The sequence below is a fragment of the Lontra canadensis genome, unplaced genomic scaffold, assembly GCF_010015895.1.
Source record: "Lontra canadensis isolate GAN:19392208 unplaced genomic scaffold, GSC_riverotter_1.0 scaffold82, whole genome shotgun sequence".
In the NCBI taxonomy this organism is placed as follows: Eukaryota; Metazoa; Chordata; class Mammalia; order Carnivora; family Mustelidae; genus Lontra; species Lontra canadensis.
This window is the reverse complement of record NW_022631076.1, coordinates 5,146,727-5,162,511: the sequence shown is the minus strand read 5'-3', so window position 1 is coordinate 5,162,511 and position 15,785 is coordinate 5,146,727. Positions and strand designations below refer to the sequence as shown.

The 15,785-nt window shown below is 35.4% G+C and overlaps 1 protein-coding gene across 2 annotated transcripts in view; it reads left to right on the top strand.

The window, feature by feature from the left end:
• DCC (DCC netrin 1 receptor) overlaps positions 1-15,785 on the top strand; it is a 1,110,025-nt gene that overhangs the window by 1,063,467 nt on the left and 30,773 nt on the right. For both annotated transcript variants that reach the window (XM_032882476.1, XM_032882475.1), the window contains exon 26: positions 7,809-7,964. In XM_032882476.1, the coding sequence (XP_032738367.1) occupies positions 7,809-7,964 (156 nt within the window). The remainder of the gene's footprint in view (positions 1-7,808; positions 7,965-15,785) is intronic.

Genomic DNA, 15,785 nt, shown 5'->3' with positions numbered 1-15,785 from the left:
TGAAAATAGAAGGAGAGATAAAAAGCTTCCAGGACAAACAAAAACTGAAAGAATTTGCAAACACCAAACCAGCTCTACAGGAAATATTGAAAGACCCTAAAAGTAGTAGATCAGAAAGGAACAGAGACAATATACAATAACAGTCACCTTACAGGCAATACAATGGCACTAAATTCATATCTCTCAATAGTTACCCTGAATGTTAATGGGCTAAATGCCCCAATCAAAAGACACAGGGTATCAGAATGGATAAAAAAACAAAACCCATCTATATGTTGCCTACAAGAAACTCATTTTAAACCTGAGGACACCTCCAGATTTAAAGTGAGGGGGTGGAAAAGAATTTACCATGCTAATGGACCTCAGAAGAAAGCAGGAGTGGCAATCCTTATATCAGATCAATTAGATTTTAAGCCAAAGACTATAATAAGAGATGAGGAAGGACACTATGTCATACTCAAAGGATCTGTCCAACAAGAAGATCTAACAATTGTAAATATCTATGCCCCTAACGTGGGAGCAGCCAACTATATAAACCAATTAATAACAAAATCAAAGAAACACATCAGCAATAATACAATAATAGTAGGGGACTTTAACACTCCCCTCACTGAAATGGACAGATCATCCAAGCAAAAGATCAACAAGGAACTAAAGGCCTTAAATGACACACTGGACCAGATGGACATCACAGATATATTCAGAACATTTCATCCCAAAGCAACGGAATACACATTCTTCTCTAGTGTACATGGAACATTCTCCAGAATAGATCACATCCTTGGTCCTCAATCAGGTCTCAACCGGTATCAAAAGATTAGGATCATTCCCTGCATATTTTCAGACCACAATGCTCTGAAGAACTCAATCACAAGAGGAAATTTGGAAAGAACCCAAATACATGGAGACTAAACAGCATCCTTCTAAAGAATGAATGGGTCAACCAGGAAATTAAAGAAGAATTGAAAAAATTCATGGAAACAAATGATAATGAAAACACAACGGTTCAAAATCTGTGGGACACAACAAAGGCAGTCCTGAGAGGGAAATATATAGTGGTACAAGCCTTTCTCAAGAAACAAGAAAGGTCTCAGGTACACAACCTAACGCTACACCTAAAGGAACTGGAGAAAGAACAAGAAAGAAACCCTAAACCCAGCAGGAGAAGAGAAATCATAAAGATCAGAGCAGAAATCAATGAAATAGAAACCAAAAAAACAATAGAACAAATCAACGAAACTAGGAGCTGGTTCTTTGAAAGAATTAATAAGATTGATAAACCCCTGGCCAGACTTATCAAAAAGAAAAGAGAAAGGACCCAAATCAATAAAATCATGAATGAAAGAGGAGAGATCACAACTAACACCAAAGAAATACAGACAATTATAAGAACATACTATGAGCAACTCTATGCCAACAAATTTGACAATCTGGAAGAAATGGATGCATTCCTAGAGACATATAAACTACCACAACTGAACCAGGAAGAAATAGAAAACCTGAACAGACCCATAACCAGTAAGGAGATTGAAACAGTCATCAAAAATCTCCAAACAAACAAAAGCCCAGGGCCAGACGGCTTCCCGGGGGAATTCTACCAAACATTTAAAGAAGAACTAATTCCTATTCTCCTGAAACTGTTCCAAAAAATAGAAATGGAAGGAAAACTTCCAAACTCATTTTATGAGGCCAGCATCACCTTGATCCCCAAACCAGACACGGATCCCATCAAAAAAGAGAACTACAGACCAATATCCTTGATGAACACAGATGCAAAAATTCTCACCAAAATACTAGCCAATAGGATTCAACAGTACATTAAAAGGATTATTCACCACGACCAAGTGGGATTTATTCCAGGCCCGCAAGGTTGGTTCAACATCCGCAAATCAATCAATGTGATACAACACATTAATAAAAGAAAGAGCAAGAACCATACAATACTCTCAATAGATGCTGAAAAAGCATTTGATAAAGTATAGCATCCCTTCCTGATCAAAACTCTTCAAAGTGTAGGGATAGAGGGCTCATACCTCAATATTATCAAAGGCATCTATGAAAAACCCACCGCAAATATCATTCTCAATGGAGAAAAACTGAAAGCTTTTCTGCTAAGGTCAGGAACACGGCAGGGATGTCCGTTATCATCACTGCTATTCAACATAGTACTAGAAGTCCTAGCCTCAGCAATCAGACAACAAAAAGAAATTAAAGGCATCCAAATCGGCAAAGAAGAAGTCAAACTATCACTCTTCGCAGATGATATGATACTATATGTGGAAAACCCAAAAGGCTCCACTCCAAAACTTCTAGAACTTGTACAGGAATTCAGTAAAGTGTCAGGATATAAAATCAATGCACAGAAATCAGTTGCATTTCTCTACACCAACAACAAGACAGAAGAAAGAGAAATTAAGGAGTCCATCCCATTTACAATTGCACCCAAAACTATAAGATACCTAGGAATAAACCTAACCAAAGGGACTAAGAATCTATACACAGAAAACTATAAAGTACTCATGAAAGAAATTGAGGAAGACACAAAGAAATGGAAAAATGTTCCATACTCCTGGATTGGAAGGATATATATTGTGAAAATGTCTATGCTACCTAAAGCAATCTACACATTTAATGCAATTCCTATCAAAGTACCATCCATTTTTTTCAAAGAAATGGAACAAATAATCCTAACATTTATATGGAACCAGAAAATACCTCGAATAGCCAAAGGAATATTGAAAAAGAAAGCCAAAGTTGGTGGCATCACAATTCCGGACTTCAAGCTCTATTACAAAGCTGTCATCATCAAGACAGCATGGTACTGGCACAAAAACAGACACATAGATCAATGGAACAGAATGGTACTGGCACAAAAACAGACACATAGATCACTGGAACAGAATAGAGAGCCCAGAAATAGACCCTCAACTCTGTGGTCAACTAATCTTCGACAAAGCAGGAAAGAATGTCCAATGGAAAAAAGACAGCCTCTTCAATAAATGGTGTTGGGAAAATTGGACAGCCACATGCAGAAAAATGAAATTGGATCATTTCCTTTCACACACACGAAAATAGACTCAAAATGGATGAAGGACCTCAATGTGAGAAAGGAATCCATCAAAATCCTTGAGGAGAACACAGGCAGCAACCTCTTCGACCTCAGAATGTTGTAAAAGCTTTCCAGTATCCATATGCCCCATTCAAATAGCTAAGTAATTCGGTGAGGGAATTTCTACTTGAAAAATCTTTGTGCATCAGTGTGAGATATAAATTCAATTGTCAGCAAGCTGTGTCAGAGCAGATTTCTTGTCATATTTGACCACAGGGCAGAGATTTATTGAAAATTCTTGATGATATCGGTTTCTGAGTTGTTTTACATAAACATAGCAGTGCAGTGAATGCTTTGAACTGTAGTGTGAGGGAGAAAGAGAGAGAGAATATGTGTGTGTGGGTGTGTTTCTGGCTCTCAACCCTGACATGTAGGAGAAATATACCAAACGGCATTTCAGTACATAGTGTTGTATCCAGCTTACTTTAGAATGATGATTTCTGCAACAACCATCTTCTAAGTAGGTGCAGACTTCTGTGCCCTTTAAGAAATGAATCATGAATCAAAATACTTCAAAACCAATGCTTTGGAATACAGACTATTCTATTTCATGCTAGGGAACAGAACAATGGGAATTGTTGAGATCCAGAAACATACAATAGGTATATTATTTTTTAAAGAACTTCTATTATTTGAGAGCCATTTATACCTAGGTCAGTAGTGAAAATGCAAAAACTAGAAAGGAAAATTCCTTTCTTCCATAATGAAAGACTTGGAACTGCAATATAAATTTAGTCTCTTGGCTTCTCTTAGTTCTCTGATTTTATATTCTGTGGCTTGACAAATTATTTTGTTTTTCTATTCAAGTTTATTCAACTCCAATGCCAAGGAGATATTTATGAAATTCTTTTTCTAAATGTATTATAAAATATTGGTTATGTTCACATAATAATATTGATAAGGAAATGTGCACAATTTGTGGAGTGGATGCCTTCTATATCTAAGGGAAACTATCATTGTCACATTTATTTAGTAAAAATTGAGTAAAAATTGTCAACCCAGAGACAGCTTTACAATCTGGCAATCAACATTAATGACTATGCAGTGATCCCATTTGATCACTAAGATGGGTAAAATCATTAAATTGACTGCCTTGAGAGACTGAGAGTTTAAGTTTCCTGAATATAGACATTATGTTATCATATGGCTCTTATTTACAAATGTATTCAAGTCCATTATTATTACTCTTACTACTATTATTACTATAGTAACTGTACACCCCAGGAAACTAAATAATATATCAAACCACTTCAATAGTCTCCAGAGGGTTAAAATGACAGATTTCGAAATATTACTTCTAGAAAATCCTTCTTATTAACTCACTTGAAAATCTTGTGACCAATGGAATGCAGCACAAATGCAGAAGAAACTCCACATTTCAAAATCAGGTTAACAAAGAAGATACACAAAATATAGAGTATCTCTAGCCCTGTACTGTGAGAGATAGAAAGACTACAAAATTATAACCTCTTTCTTTAAGAGATTTATAATCATTTTAGCTAATATCTGGCTTGAGTCTCTGATTCTTTTTATAATTTGCCTTGTCATCTTTTTTTTTCTTTTCCTTTTTTCTGGAGTCTGTCCATGTGTTTGTTTACCCACAATTTACTCTTTATAAAATATCTTTAAAGACATTGTGCTATATACCACTTATTTTCAAATTTTCATTCAACTCTTCCCAAAAATAATTTAGAAAACTTTGTAACACCTCAAGAATTTTTAATTTAACATTTAAAACACTTTGTTATAAATATCTGTGAAGGATGTAATTTCTTTAGTATACTACTCTTTTACATAAATCTAAATGCACAGAAATGCCATAGCAATTTGATATCCACCATCATCTATTTACAAAATATATGAGGAAGCTTCTCTTTAACAGAGAAAAATTTGGAGTGCCTGGGTGGGCTCAGTTGTTAAGCGTCTGCCTCTGGCTCAGGTCGTGATCCCAGGGTCCTGGGATCAAGCCCCACATTGGGACCCCTGCTCATCTGGAAGCCTGCTTCCCCCCTCCTACTTCCCCTCACTTGCTGTCTTTCTCTCTTTGTCAAATAAATAACATCTTAAAAAAAAAAAAAGTTGGTGGACTTAAAAAAAAAAAAAAAAACAGAAAAATGTACACATGTTTCTCCTTGAACTGGTATCTACAATTCATTCTCCCAACAGAATAATACGCAAATATGATCCGTCTTTGTGTCTCTTGTTGATCATTATTCTTATTTCTTTGCAATATTATATTTTAATAAGCTGAAATTATTTGTTTATTATTATAAAATTATGTGAGCATAAGCTTAGGTTTAACTGCTGAGGTTTTTTTCTTTAGGGTTAACATTACAATTAGTATTTCTGTACAATTGTGTATAAAGTAAGATTTTTATTAGCATTCTATCACTTAATGACACAAATGAGGCTTTTTCTGTACAATTATTGCATACATTTGTGGATGAATATACTTTTTGCATCAATTCTATTCCAGTGTTTTATTCACCTAAACACTGAGAAACTTTGTTTATATATATGTGTGGGTGAGTGTTACAACAATGAGAGATTTATAGCACTCAGTGATTTGAACCTCCAAATTACGTTCCAGAATCATACTGTGAACTCTCATCTGAAGTTATTTTTCATAATATTTCAACTAACTGGATATTGTCCTCCAGTTATGCTGGAAGTAAAAATTTTAGAAACTGCCTGACTTTCATAAGTATTTTTTACTCATTCAATTTATTTGCTTTCTCATTTTTAAGAGGTACATCTATAAGAAACTTCACCAAGATTTACAGAATAATTATAGAATACATCTGCAAATTTTTTCCATGAAGTACTTCGTATAATACCGTATATTTTGACAGGATTGGAAACATTGAAGCATCACTTTCAATATACTGTTACCAATATAATTTTTTGAAAAATGTTTATATTCTTTTAAAATCTATATAGTTTGTATTCATTTCATGGAAAATACCCATCATTTAACCTACTTAAAAGTCCTTATTGTGAAACCAATACTTTTTTTCAATTTTTCAATTCAAATAAACATGTTAACATATATTTCAAGGAGTATTATAAATACACTGAAAAGTAAATTCCAGAATGCAATTTCAAAAGCTATTTTACTAGAAGCAGCCCTTTTGATTTGAAGTGTTTATGGTTAATGTAATGAATCTTCATTTTAAGTTAGAAAAAATATTTTTAAATCTACATGTTGTTTCTAATTTAAAATAATGCAATATAATCCGTATCAATGATCATGAAGTTACTTATGTAAGAGTAATATGATAAAAAGAAAGGTTCTCCTGTGGTAAATGAGCGTGCTCATGCATGTTGAACTCCAGTAATTGACATTACAGTGTAATTAAATAAAAATAATGCATATAATAGAACTAACTTTATTTATGTAATAGAAATACTGCTGAAGATCATTCTAGTATCTAGTTTAGATTGTATTTTTTGTTAATAAGAAGTAGGGAATTCTAAACATTTTATGAGATGATGTAAGATGAAGAATGACTGCAATCAGAATCAATATTTTATAATGTGACATAGTTTAATAGATATTGAATAATGCTCAATACACCTAGGAAATAATATGTAAGATATTGATCTGTGGGTTTAAGCCAGTACCACTAAAAACTGTTTGGTATTCCTAAACAACATTTAGTTATATTTATATTAATGTGTCACTAAATTGTACTGTTTTGCTGTTCAAAGGTATTTTCTTACCATTTAAATAAAAATCTCAAATATGATTATTTAAGTAAGAATCTTAAATATGATTATTGCTTTTTTCTCTCCAGACTCTCTCTCAAGAGCATTACATTCTTTCATGGAAGTAACAGAAAATTCCTATTTCCGTTCCTCACTTTACACCACATACTCATTTTCTAAACAACGCAACATACTCTAATGCCACAGTTCTTGCTTAGGAAAGAGAAAAAGGCAAAAAGAAAACAAAACAAAACAAAAATCAGAGAGCCTTAATGTGGCTTTGCAGTGGCTCGATTCATTGTTTCTTTCTTTGAAACTGTGGGAAGTTTGAAATCTCAGGGTAATGCTCTGTAGTAAGGTGCTGGAAGAGGCAGCTGTCTTTTTTAGAGTAAGAAAGAGACTGTTGGGGCACCTGGGTTGCTCAGTGGGTTAAAGCCTCTGCCTTTGGCTCAGGTCATGATCTCAGAGTCCTGGGATCGAGCCCCACATCGGGCTCTCTGCTCAGCGGGGAGCCTGCATCCTCCTCTCTCTCTGCCTGCCTCTCTGCCTACTTGTAATCTCTGTCTGTCAAATAAATAAAAAAATTTAAAAAGAAAGAAAGAAAGAAAGAAAGAAAGAAAGAAAGAAAGAAAGAAAGAAAGAAAAAGAGAGACTGTGGAAAGAGAGGCAAGTAAGGGAACCTACATGATACTATAATGAGTATTTGTAGGTTTGAAGATGTGAAAATTTAGCCCTTTCCTTTTTTCTTTGTTAGGTGGCTACCTAAGAAAAATAATAATAGGGGCGCCTGGGTGGCTCAGTAGGTTAAGCCTCTGCCTTCTGCCCAGTTCATATCTCAGGGTCCTGGGATCGAGCCCCACATCAGGTTCTCTGCTCAGCAGGGAGCCTGCTTCTTCTCTCTGCCTGCCTCTCTGCCTACTTGTGATCTCTGTCAAATAAATAAAATCTTAAGAAAAAAAAATAATAATAACAACACCTTTTTTTTTTGCAGCTGTCGTGAGTGCCATCCCTGTGCCTACCCTGGAAAGTGCCCAGTACCCAGGAATCCTCCCATCTCCCACGTGTGGATACCCGCACCCGCAGTTTACCCTCCGGCCCGTGCCATTCCCCACACTGTCTGTGGACAGAGGTTTTGGAACAGGAAAAAGTCAGTGTAATGCATTTTCCTTTCTTTTTACTAAGAAATGAATAATAACCAAGGACGTCTTGTTCAATGTATAGCATTTTGACATTCTCATCCCTTGGAAAAATTGGTTTACCTCTGCCCTGAGTCAAAATCAGAGGACTGATTCTCTGGGAGCCTTTCCACAGCACTTTCCATGGACAATATGGGAAGCTGTGGGGAAACAAAGGTTAACTGGTTTAGTAAAGCAATGATGTGATGGGTGCTTGAAATTAATATGTTCTGTCAACTAGGAAATGACTAATCAAGTGACTATTCTCCAACATATTCTTGTGTAAGTGTCTGTTGGTTATATTTAAAGGTATCTCATTGATTCCTCATGGACCAATGCTTAAATGAATACTTTAGCCTTCTTTACTTAAATCCATTAAGCAAGATCTTTTGATTTTTAATTAATAATTGTTGGAGAAAGAAAAAAATTTCCAAAGGAGTATTTCATTTGTTTTTGTATTATTATTTTTCTGATTTTAATGAGATAATAGTTGACATATAACATTGTGTAAATTTAAGGTTTAGAATGTGTTGATTTGATACACTTACGTATTATAGAATGGTTACCACCATAAAATTGGTTAATACCTCCTCATGTTATATAATTTCCATTTCTTTTTTGTGGTGAGGTTTTTAAATGTACTTTCTTAGTAACTTCCAAGTATACAATACAGTATTATTAGCTATCACTATGCTGCACATTAGATGCCCAGAACTTAATCACTTATGACTTGAAGTTTATACTCTTTGACCAAGATCATTCTTTTTTCTCTATCCCCCAGATCCTGGTAACCACAATTGTAGTTGCTATTTTTATGAGTTTGTCTTTTTAGTTTCTACTTATAAGGGATATCATACAGTATCTGTCTTTCTTTTCCTGACTTATTTCACTTAGCATAATGCCCTCAAGGTCCATCCATTTGTTGCAAACAGCAAGGTGTCCTTCTTTCTCAAAGCTGAATAATACTCCATTTTGCACATATACCATATCTTCTTTATCCATACATCCATTGATAGATGCTTAGGTTGTTTCCATATCTTGACTATTCTGAATAATGCTACCGTAAGCATGGAAGTGTGTATATATCTTCAAGATCTCGTTTTCATTTCTTTTGGATATATACCCAGAAGTGAGATTGCTGGATTATATAATAGTTCTTTTTTTTTTTAATTTTTTTTAGGAAACTTCATACTCTTTTCCATAGTAGCTGTGCCATTTTACATTTTCAGCAACAGTGCACTCTTTTGTCCATGTCCTTGCCAACATTTCTCTTTTGTCTTTTTGATGATAGCCATTCTAACAGGTATGAAGTGATATGCCATTGTGATTTTGATTTGTATTTCCCTGATAATTAGTAAGGTCAAATACCTTTCCCACATATTTGATGACCATTTATATGTCTTCTTTGGAAAATGTATATTCAGTTCTTCTGCACATTTTAATCCAATTTTTTGCTATTGTATTGTGTGAATGTGTTACATATTTTAGAATGTGTTACATATTTTATCAGATATGCAGTTGGCAAATATTTCCTCCCATTCTGTAAACTGCTTTTCATTTTGTTGATAGTTCTCTTTTAGCTGTATAGAAGCTTTTTAATTTGATGTAATCCTATTAGTTTATATTTGCTTTTGTTGCTTTAGCTTTTTGTTGTCAAATCCAAAAAGTCATTGCTAAAACCAATGTCCAGGAGATTATGCCCTATGTTTTCTTCTAGGAGTTTTACAGTTTCAGGTCAGGTCTTATATTCAAGTCTTTAATCCGTGCGAATTCATTTTGTGTACAGCATAAGAAATCCAGTTTCATTTTTTTACAAGAGGCAATTCAGTCTTCTCAATGTCATTTATTAAAGAGACTATTTCCCCTGCCCCTATATTTTCTTGGCTTTTGGGCATACATTCATTGACCATGTATACATGGGTGTATCTCCAGGCTCTCCCATACTGTTTGACTATTATAGCATCTTAATATAGTTTGAAATCAGGAAATGCGATGCCTCCAGCTTGATCTTCTTTCTCAGTACTGATTTGGCTATTTGGGGTCTTTTGGTTCCATACAAATTTTGAGATTGTTTGTTCTATTTCTGTGAAAAATGGCTTTGGATTTTTTGATAGGGATTGCATTGACTATGTAGATCACTTTGGGTAGTATAGAAATGTTAACAATATTAATTCTTTCAAACCATGAGCATGGAATATCTTTCCTTTTATTTATGTCTTCTTCAATTTCTTTCATCAAAGTCTTACAGTTTTCAGTGTAAAGATCTTTTACCTCCTTGATTAAATTTATTCCTAAATGTTTTATTCTTTTTGACACAATTGTAAATGAGATTGTTTTCTTAATTTCTCTTTCTGATAGTTCAGTGGTAGTATATATAAATGTAACTGATTTTTGTATATCAATTTTATATCCTGAAAGTACTATTTCATTTGTTTTAAGGAAAGTAGGTATGGAGAGAGACTCTCAATCTATTATATACACCCTGGTGGTTTCTCTTATGCCATTTGACTTTTTTTTTTCCTTCAAGCACAGCATTTTAAAATAGATTTTATGGCTTTCTTCTCTTAGTTAGGAACAGGTGACTCAGCAGCTCATGTGAGATAGGATCTTTTGTAATAGATAAGATGGTAACAACAATAAAATATATTTGTGAGGTAAGCTATATTTTTTTCTAACCTAACAGGAACAGCTCTAAGAAATCATAAATCGTCTAGATGTAGCAAGGTTAAAATTAAAAGGCATCAAAAATCTGCCAAAAGAGAATTAGATTTTTTTTCCCTTTTCTCACTGCGCGTCATGTCTACAGAATAGAGTTGTGTGCAGAAACTCAGGAAAAATGGTTTCCCAAACCGTATTGAAGAGAATTAAATGAGAAAGATATGGGAAGTCCAAAAAGAAAAATTTCCAAATCCCAGGACAGCTAGGAAGGTGATTCCAGTCAAAGAATTCAGAACCACAAGTCCCTTCTTTAGCTTCTGAAACAAAACTAGCAGAAAATAAATGATTATAGTTTTTGTTTAGTTTCTCCCTCATTGAATCACCGTCTACTATTTTCTTTTTATTTCATCTATATCCTCTGACTTTAGAAGTGTGAAAAGAATGTGTAGAATGACCTTTATCTCTTCACTACACAAGACCAAGTCAAGCCAAAGTTCACTGTTTTTTTAAGGAAATTAACCATTTTATTTTATTCTTGGTGTATTCCTGTCATCTCTTTTTCTCTTTTAAAGGCATTGTTTCCTTCTGAGAACTCAGCATCCCATTTACTCTTATCTTTTTCTCTTGATTTGGTGCAACATGGAAAACCATCTCATTGAATCCCAGGCATAATCATTCCAGAAGTTAAATTTCAATGAAAAAGAATATAATAAATGAGTTAGTATATTTTTTTTCCCTTTCCCATTGGCCAAAATCAGTTATATGGAGAAGCTCAGTACCAAGGGAAGTATATATTCCACCCAAAATGAACTAGAGAATTTGCAGGGGAAGGGAGGGAAGGGTGAGTTGTGAGCAAATAATACAGTTTGTCACAGATTACCATTCACCATCAGGACGGTCTGGGTCACTGTTTCTCATCCCAGAGTCTATGCACATTCTTCTACCATGGATGTAGTTGTTTCTTAGGCTGCCATCACAAGGTACCATAAACTAGGTGGTTTAAATGACAGAAATTTATTCTCTCATAGTTCTGGAGGCTAGAACTCCAAAATCAAGTTGTTGTCAGGGTTACGTTCCCCCCAGAGTCTCCAGTGGTGGATCTATCTTTGCCTCTTCCAGCTTCTGGTAATCCCAGACATCCCTTGGCTGTGGCAGTGTAACTCCAGTATCTGCCTCCTTCACACGGCTGTCCTCCCTCTGTCTGAAGAGGTCTTAGAGACCCAGACCTCCAAGGACATATTTGGGGGCCAGAGAGCAAAGCTTTGGGGTTTTTTGTTTGTTTGTTTAATTCATGAGAAAGAGAGAGTGAGAGAGAGAGAGGCAGAGGCAAAGAAAGAAGCAGGTCCCCGCTTCTGCATTGGGAACCCAATGCAGGGCTCCATCCCAGGGGCCTGGGATCATGACCTGAGCTGAACACAGATGTTAAACCAACTGAGCCACCCAGGTGCCCAGGGAACAAACTTCTATGAAGAGAACTGGTCTCCCAAAAAGATATATTGAAGTTTTAACCTCTAATACCCGTGAATGCGACCTTAATTAGAAAGAGGATCTATTCATATGTCACCAAGTTAAGGTGAGCTCATGCTGAGTTAGTGTGGGTCCTAATCTCATATGCCTTGTGTCCTTAGAAGAGAAGAGACAGACACACAGGGAGAAGATGGCCGTGTGACAACAGAGGCAGAAGCTGGACTGATGCATGCAAAAGCCAAAGAACAATAAATGAACTAAGTTAAAATGTGTTTTTATTTGTGGTTAAATACTGCAGATTTGTTTATGTCTGTGGTTAGAGTCTTATGTACCACTCTTGTGTAGGACTTTGATAGAGCAGGCTGTGTATATGTGGGGACAGAGCATATACTGGAAATCTCTGTACCTTTCACTCAGTTGTACAGTGAACCTAAAACAGCTCTGGTAGAAATAAATAAATGAGTGAATGAATAAGTAAAGATATAAATGAATAAAAGAAAAAGTTGGTCTCTTTAGTAATTTTTAAAACTTTTGTTAATTTATTTAAAAGTAAGGATTATTAAATAAGGGTAGTTATAGAACTATAATCCATAATGTAAACATGAAATATATAATGCAATTATTATCTAAAGTTATATAAATAAAGGATCCCTAAAGAGGGCTTAGCTTGGGTGCCTCGGTGGCTCAATCGGTTAAGCAGCTGTCTTCCACTCAGATGATGATCCCAGGATCCTGGGATCGAGTCCCACATTGGGCTCCGTGCTCAGCAGGGAGTCTGCTTCTCCCTTTCCCGCTACCTCTTGCTCCCCCTGCTTGTGTGCTCTGTCTCTGTCTCTCTCTCTCTGTGTCAGATAAATAAATAAAATCTTTTTTAAAAAGAGTGCTTAGCTTAATATTTGAACTTGATCTAAAATCATAAGACATAATTTTAGATCCCAGCCAAAACTTCACAGATTTTTAAAAATATATATTCATTCATGCATCAAGTAATTTTTTAGCAAAAGGAATGTACAGTGTGAAAGAAATAGGGATGAATATGTGCTTCCACGTGATGGCTTAGGAAAGGAAAAGAAATAAGTACCCTCTCTTCTCGGAAACCAAATATTCTCTAAATCACTGTCAGAACCAGTTAACTTCCAGCCATTCAGTATCGGTTTCTAAATGCCTTAGAGACCACTAAACATCCCTGTTCCTTCTCAAGCAAAAACATTTCATGACTCTGGCTGGAGATGTCTTATTAGTCACCTTGAGAAACAACAAAAGTCACACACAGGAAAAGAAAAACTTGTGCCAAGTGTGGAGGCTCTTCTTCCTCCAAAGTTATCTGAAAGACCTTTGAGTTGCCCAAGAATCACTAAATGAATCACTAAAACTCTGCTTTGAGAGAGCTGCTCCTTTCTGAAAGTCACAAATAACGCTGAACTTCTCTCCTACCAAAAGAAAAAGAAAGTTGTAGGAGATCATATATTTGCATTACACACATTTGGTTATCCACTGATAAAGACTTATATAATTCTGGTGGACAGATACCTCCTCGTTCTACTAACAAACTATAGTTCTGGTCTTAGCTTCAGTAGTTCAATAAGTCTTGCTCCTGGGGAACAAGAAACAGTGCCATATTTTGAAAATTTCAACCAATAGATAGTCTTGAGGCCCCATTTCTACAAGTCACTATAAACTTGGTGCCCTTGAAACAGGTAGATATCAGAGGTTAGACAATTTTTTATCATTCCTTTCAGTGTGGGTGTTGCCTTAGTGAGAAGGCTGGTCAACCTCACCCATGTTATTTTTCTGTCCCAACTCTCCCCCAGATTGGAAATCAAATAATAATGGGACTTAACCTAGATAGAATGATGGGCATAGTGGAGTTTATAAATTTCTCTATAGGGACTATGCAAAAATTCACACTGTCAGGAACTGGGGTTACTCAGGAATATTGCACAGTTTTTGTTCTGAGATTAACGAGTGAATTGGGTTCCTTAAGTGTTCATGTCTCAAAGTCTTTGTGTAGAGTTACTGGCATGCTCTATTTCTTTCAAATACTACAATGTGAAATAGAAGAAAAATGCCCATTTCCATTTTTGCAATATTATTGCCAGTCATTCTGTAGCAATTATTTAGTGTTAACATTAATTATTATAAAGCACCTTGAAATTCAACTCTGCTGTGTAATTGTACACTATTTGTACAATGGAGTCCCACCATTTCATCATTCGAAAACGAGTGCCTTGCCAGCACTTCCTTGATTCTTCCTTTATTTTCTGAATTGCAGGAAGGCTGTGCTTTGTGGGCAAAGGGAGGTTTTCTTTGCTTTCCAAGCTCTGAAATACCATGTCACTGAGCCAGTTCACTTCATATAAGTGTCCTGATGCTGGCAACTGAACTGGCCAAAGGATTCATCTGACACAAGGGCTTTGCTCCAGGGGAGCCATGGCTATTGCATTTAAGAGGTTTGATTCCCTCAAATGTCAGCCAGTTCTGAAAAGCATTTCTTTTGCTCCACATAAAATATAAGAATTATGAATTGACTAAAGAAAATCTGTACCTTGCCCATTGTATTATATATTAAGCAGACATCATTTTCAACAAAATAGAACTAGTCCCTTTTAGATTAGTGATGCATTCAGTCTCCCATTCCCACTTAGCACATTCAATTAGGCACTTTCCTTTCCACTATGTGTGGTACTAAAGATTGATTTTGCCAATGAGCTGGGCTCTCTGTGTGGAGCTACCATAATTCCCTCAAATGTGTTCCAAGTGGAAATCATGGTGACCACCTGAAGACCTAGGGATGGAGGACTGGGCATGTGGAGAATTTGTGTCTTTAGAGATGCCAGTGAGCAATGCCATTAAAGAGAATAGGAATGGGAGTGACCCCCAAACATTCCATGATATCATCAAAATTTCTCTGAAGCCTGAGGTTTTTGAGAAACTAAATTTTATTTTTTAATTTTTTTTGTGAGAAACTAAATTTTAGAAAACTAAAAAAGTACATGTCAATTTTGTTAAGTCTAATGTTAATAATATTTTAACATAAATCTTTTTCATTTCAAAAATGTAGAAGAAATAGAATATGAAAATATGAAGGAAGGAATAAAGAAGAACACAAAATATATCATTATTTCTTTAATGGCTAAAGCAGTTTCTAAAATATGATATGGATGTATTACAATCCATCTTCAATACAGTTACTTAGGGCAGATTTCTATGGAAAATTGTGAAATTTATTTCCCTGGAAAGATATTCTTAATATGGTAGTATGTACCTGTAATAAAAACCAACCCATTGGTAATGAAGAGGGACCCAGATATAGGTTCCTACAACCTCTTCTCTCTGAGCTAGAGCTAAGAGATACTGTTATTTGGATATTGACCATTGGTCATTTTCTCCCTTAGATTAAATATGAGTCCAGAGTAAAACTGGTATAATTCTCTTTTCTTTGCCACTATATTGTCAACCATCTAATTTATGCAGTCTTTAAAGTTTTTGTTTATTTGTTTGTTTGTTTGTTTGTAATCTCTACACCCAATGTGGGGCTCAGACTCAATGACCCTGAGGTCAAGAGTCACATCCTCTTCCAACTAAGCCAGCCAGTTGTCCCTAAGAATATTAAGGAGAGAGAAACAGGTGTTCTTGTGTTCAATCAAGACTGCATAATTTGAATACAA